Genomic DNA, 5879 nt, shown 5'->3' with positions numbered 1-5879 from the left:
GGGATTCGAACCCGCCACCTTAGGTGTATGTGGCTGGCGCCTTAGCCGCTTGAGCCACAGGCGCCGAGCCAAAATAACTATACTTTTAACAAAATAGTGAAAATAGCAGATGCCTGGTTTAAGAGAAGTTAGGTGAAGTCTCTTATATACTTCTGCATTCAGTCTTTCAATATAGTTGAAGCATATGGGCTAAATCCAGCCTCATGCAGATACCTAGTTAGAAAAGAGAAGAGTATTTTTAAAACATTTTCAAATAATTATGGGTATTCATCTTTGAAATTATACCAGAACACAACTGGCTCAGTGCCTGTAGCTCAAACAGCTAGGATGCCAGCCATATACACCGGAGCTGGTGGGTTTGAGCCCAGCCCGGGCCTGCCAAACAACAATGGCAACTGCAACCAAAAAATAGTCAGGTGTTGTGGTGGGCGCCTATAGTCCCAGGCACTTGGGAGGCTGAGGCAAGAGAATCGCTTAAGCCCAAGAATTTGAGGTTGCTGTGAGCTGTGACACCACAGCACTCTAGGGAGGGTGACATAGTGAAATAGTGAGACTCTTGTCTCCAACGGGGAAAAAAAACACAACAGCCTAGTTTCAGAAGGGACTTGAGTCAATGTTTTTGTTCTCCATCATGCTCAAATTCATCAGTCTTATACTTCATGGTTTCTTATGTTTTATTTGTATTTCTTGTGTATTTATTTGTCTGTTTTTTTCTAACTGCACCTGCTAGAATAGGATCTTATACTCAGAATGGATCTTTTTCTATGCATGATTTTATAATGGCATGCATCAATCATTTGGAAAACAGTTGTTCACTGGGTTATACAGATCTTTGAAATGTTGACAAATTTTATATTATAATATTAAAAACCCAATCATTAATGTAACCACCAATCTAATTAGAAATGTGTTAAGGAAAGTATTGAGAAGTTGTCATGTTCATTGTAGTAAACAGAACACTTTTGTGCAGCACCTGTGGCTCAGTGGGTAGGGCGCCAGCCCCATATACCCAGGGTGGCGGGTTCAAACCCGGCCCTGGCCAAACTGCAACAAAAATATGGCCAGGCATTCAGGCGGGCACCTATAGTCCCAGCCATTCAGGAGGCTGAGGCAAGAGACTTGCCTCGGCCCAGGAGTTGTAGGTTGCTGTGAGCTGTGATGCCATGGCACTCTACGGAGGGCAATAAAGTGAGACTCTGTCTCTTAAAAAAAAAAAAAAGTAAACATAACACTTCATACCTGTGTGTGGCTTTTTTACTAGCTCAGCCTTAATAAAATACTTTTTAAAAATAAGTAGCCCCCTAGAAGATTCTCCTCTAAAAATACATATTTAGGGCTCGGCGCCTATGGCTCAAGCGGCTAAGGCGCCAGCCACATACACCTAAGGTGGCGGGTTCGAATCCCTAGCCCGGGCCCGCCAAACAACAATGATGGCTGCAACCAAAAAATGGCCAGGCGTTGTGGCGGGCGGCTGTAGTCCCAGCTACTTGGGAGGCTGAGGCAGGAGACTTTCTTGAGCCCAGGAGTTGGAGGTTGCTGTGAGCGTGATGCCACAGCACTCTACCCAGGGGGATAGCTTGAGGCTCCGTCTCAAAAAAAAAAAAAAAATACATATTTAGGCTCAGTGCCTGTGGCTCAAGTGGCTAAGGCACCAGCCACATACACCTCAGATGGTGGGTTCAAATGCAGCCCGGGATTTGAAAACAACAATGATGGCTGCAACCAAAAAATAGCCGGGCGCTGTGGCGGCTGCCTGTGGTCCCAGCTACTTGGGAGGTTGAGGCAGGAGACTCTCTTGAGCCCAAGAATTGGAGGTTACTGTGAGCTATGATGCCACAGCACTATACCCAGGGGGATAGCTTGAGGCTCTGTCTCAAAAAATAAATAAATAAATAAAAATACATATTTATAAATATGTATATGCAATCTCATACTCAAGAATAATTGTTTTGGCTCAGCGCCTGTAGCTCAAGCGGCTAAGGCACCAGCCACATACACCAGAGCTGGTGGGTTCGAATCCAGCCCAGGCCCACCAAACAACAATGACAACTACAACCAAAAAATAGCCAGGAATTGTGGCAGGCGTCTGTAGTCCCAGCTACTTGGGAGGCTGAGGCAAGAGAATCACTTGAGCCCAGAAGTTGGAGGTTGCTATGAGCTGTGATGCCACAGCACTCTACCCAAGGCAACAGCTTGAGGCTCTGTCTCAAAAAAAGAATAATTGTTTTATTTCACCTGCTACTCCACCAGGTTTTGATGAATTAACCTGCCACTGTGGTGCATCAGTGATTTACCCTCCAGTTCCCTGTGGTACTAGGCCGCCTGAGTGTACCCAGACCTGTGCCAGAATCCATGAATGTGACCATCCAAGTAAGTCTCATCTTACACCCACACTTTACAGCCTGCTTACACTATATTGTTTAAGATGTTGCTATGTCTTCACTGCTCTAAAGTCTTGCTATGATGGCTTCTCCCTGCTCCCTGTGCTCAGGGGCTGCTTCTGTGAAGGTGGATATGTGATCTGGGCCACAGCTGGGAATCATAGTACCGTCCATTGCTTTACTCTAAAGATGTCAAACACATTGAAAAAGGTTGGAAGAAGCCCTAGCTGATCTTGTCTCTGAGAAACTTCTTGCTTTGTGAGCTCCTCTTTCAGTGCATATTTTAAAGTTGAGCATCTTTTTACAAAATTAATTTTTTAATTTTATTTCATTTTTATTTTATTTTATTATTATTATTTTTTGAGACAGAGCCTCATGCTGTCACCCTGGGTAGAGTGCTGTGGCATCATAGCTCACAGCAACCGCCAACTCCTGGGCTTAAGTGATTCTCCTGCCTCTGCCTCCAAGTAGCTGAGACTACAGGCGCCTGCCACAATGCCCAACTGTTTTTTTTTTGGTTGCAGCTGTCATTGTTGTTCGGCAGGCCCTGGTTGGATTCAAACCCGCCAGCTCAGGTGTATGTGGCTGGCTCCTTAGCTGCTTGAGTCACAGGTGCCAAGCCTATTTATTTATTTATTTATTTTTTGAGACAGAGTCTCACTTGTCACCCTCAGAAGAGTGCCATGGTGTCACAGCTCACAGCAACCTCCAACTCAGGCTCAAGTGATCCTCTTGCCTCGGTTTTTTTTATTTTTTATTTTTTATTTTTTTTTGAGACAGAGTTTCAGTATGTCACCCTCAGTAGAATGCTGTGACATCACAGCTCACAGCAACCTCAAACTCTTAGGCTTAAGCAATTCTCTTGCCTCAGCCTCCTAAGTAGCTGGGACTATAGGTGCCCACCACAATGTCTGGTTATTTTTTTGTTGTTGCAGTTGTCGTTGTTTTAGCTGGCCGGGCTGGGTTCAAACCCTCCAGCTTTGATGTATGTGGCTGGTGCCCTAATCCCTGAGCTACAGGAGCTGCCTTTTTTTCTGTTTTTAGTAGAGACAGAGTCTTGCTTTTGCTCAGGCTGGTCTCAAACTCATGAGCTCAAGCAAGCCACCCACCTTGGCCTCCTAGAGTGCTAGGATTACAGGTGTGAGCCACCAAACCCCACCTTTTTATAAAATAAAGAAGTAACCTGGTTTTGCTCATAGTAGCCTCCATTGCTTTACTCTAAAGATGTCAAATACACTGAAAAAGGTCAGAAGAAGCCCCAGCTTATCTTGTCTCTGAGAAAGACATATACAGAAGCAGTATATGTTTATTATATAAAAAATAAAGAAAATAGACTGGGCAAGGTGGCTCACACATGTAATCCTGGCACTCTTAAGAGACCAGGGTGGGAGGATCCCTTGAGCTCTGGAGTTCAACACCAGTCTGAATAAGACCAAGACCTCCATCCCTACTAAAAATAGAAAAATTAGCCAGGCATTGTGGCTGCTGCCTGTAGTGCCAGCTACTCAGAAGGCTGAGGCAGGAGGATCTCTTGAATGTAGGACTTTGAGCTTGCAGTGAGGTAGACTGATGGCACAGCACTCTAGCCTGAGACACAAGAGTGAGACTCTGTCTTTTAAAAAAAAGAGAGAAAGAAAATAGAGATAAAGTCAAAAGATTGAAATTAAATCATCTATTACAATACCTTTGAAGAATTACACCTTAGTGCATATTTTTCAGGGTCATGTTCTACGTTTAATGATATCTATTTGTGTTTTTCCAAAAATAAAAGTCAGGTCCTACTGTACTTTTTTTTTCTGGAGAGACAAGAGTCTTACTTAATGGCCCTCGGGAGAATGCAGTGGCATCACAGCTCACAGCAACCTACAACTCCTAGGCTTAGACAGTTCTCTTGCCTAAGGACTTGCTGGGATTACAGGTGCCTGCCACAACGCCCAGCTATGTTTTTGTTGGAGTTTGGCCAGGGCCGAGTTTGAACCCGCCACCCTTGGTATATGGGGCCAGCGCCCTACCCACTGAGCCACAGGCACCGCCCTGTACTTAATTATTTTAAGTAGTTTTTTCCCCTCTCACTATTATAATTTTAATCTCTCCCCTTGTTAATGAGTATTTTTCTAATCGCAATTAAGTGTCCTATTACATAGATTCGCCATAATTTACTTAGGCAATAGTGTGTTGCTATACAGTTGTTTCCAGGTTTTCTGTGGTAAACTGCTTAGCCACTAGGCCAACAGGTTCTTGATGTCACCCATTTTTTGAATCTGTCAAGTCTACTTGCTGGCTTTCCTCTGGGAACATAATTGGGCTCATCATTTTATTTTACCAAGTCCCAGAGGCAAACTGGTAATAACTGAAGGCACCAGATTTGACACTCAGAGTAAGTCTGACCATATGATTCAGACTTACAAACAGTCAGCTCTCAGTTTTTTAAGTTAATAGAGTAAAACAGACTTAAGTAAATTCCTCAGGAAGTGAGAAGTTTCTTCTTTCCCTGGAGACTTTTAGAACAGCAGGTCAGGGACTGTATTAAAGGGCCACAGCCTTAGGAATGTTGAGAACCACTACTTTAGAATGTCCCTCCCAACACAATTTGTGAGCCACTGCTGTGAACTAAATACCCAGGCAAATTTAGACTGGGTAAATTTCTTTACGCTCATTCTTCCTTTACACTCACTCGTATATGTTACAGATGAAGTCCAAAACCTGCAGGGCAATATCCATAGTAAGAAGTTTAACCATTTGTGAATTGTGTTGTTTTAGCCTGCTTTTGTTTAGAATTCATTTTTATTTTCTTAAGCATTTGTTGTATATCTAGCATGGTGTCGGACGCAGAATGAGCTTCAGAGGAAGAAAAAAATAGCTCATGATCATGAGGTTCTTATGTTCTCCTTGAGAGGAAGAAGATGGCAGTTAAATACACATGACACGTAACACAACCATGCCAGCAACCCATCTCCTTAAGTGCTAAAATTAACAAGGAGTGTGAGGGAGCTCAGACTAGAGTGTGGTCTGTCAAGGAAGACTTTGTTAGAGATGAGTTTTGATGAACTGCCCTATATAGCAAAAAGAAATTGGAAGGGGTCAGCACAGGCATTTTAGAAGGAATCAGTAACAAAGATAGATGTGCAAAAGTGAGTAGTTGCTATGTAAAGTAGGGCCAAACGGATGACGCAGGACAATAGACAGACCATATGGCTGTGCTCCAAGAAATGGGGTGGGAAGCCTTCCTCCTCTGCATCTATATTTTGGCATGTGTCTTCCCACTCAGTTGAGTTTCTTTTTCTCACTCATGGTAATGCTCCAGCACTTTAATGTAAAGCCAGGTGCTTTTTACTTTCCTGTGACCATTTTGAAAAATACTCCCTGGCTGGCCTGCAGTGGCTCATGCCCATAAATCCTAGCACTCTGGGAGGCCAGGTGAGTGGATTACTTGAGCTCAGGAGTTCAGGACCAGCCTGAGCTCGAGTGAGACTCCATCTCTACTAAAAACAGAAAAAA

The 5879-nt window shown here is 43.6% G+C and overlaps 1 protein-coding gene across 1 annotated transcript in view; it reads left to right on the top strand.

Annotated features, from left to right (window-relative positions):
• The window catches only part of NFX1 (nuclear transcription factor, X-box binding 1), a 98480-nt gene that overhangs the window by 73171 nt on the left and 19430 nt on the right, over positions 1 to 5879 (top strand). Inside the window, exon 14 of the mRNA XM_012811653.1 lies at positions 2251 to 2591. Coding sequence (XP_012667107.1) covers positions 2251 to 2591 — 341 coding nt within the window. The remainder of the gene's footprint in view (positions 1 to 2250; positions 2592 to 5879) is intronic.

The sequence above is a fragment of the Otolemur garnettii genome, unplaced genomic scaffold (genome assembly GCF_000181295.1).
Source record: "Otolemur garnettii isolate 467f Iridium unplaced genomic scaffold, OtoGar3 scaffold00172, whole genome shotgun sequence".
Lineage (NCBI taxonomy): Eukaryota > Metazoa > Chordata > Mammalia > Primates > Galagidae > Otolemur > Otolemur garnettii.
This window is presented reverse-complemented; position numbering and strand designations above follow the sequence as displayed.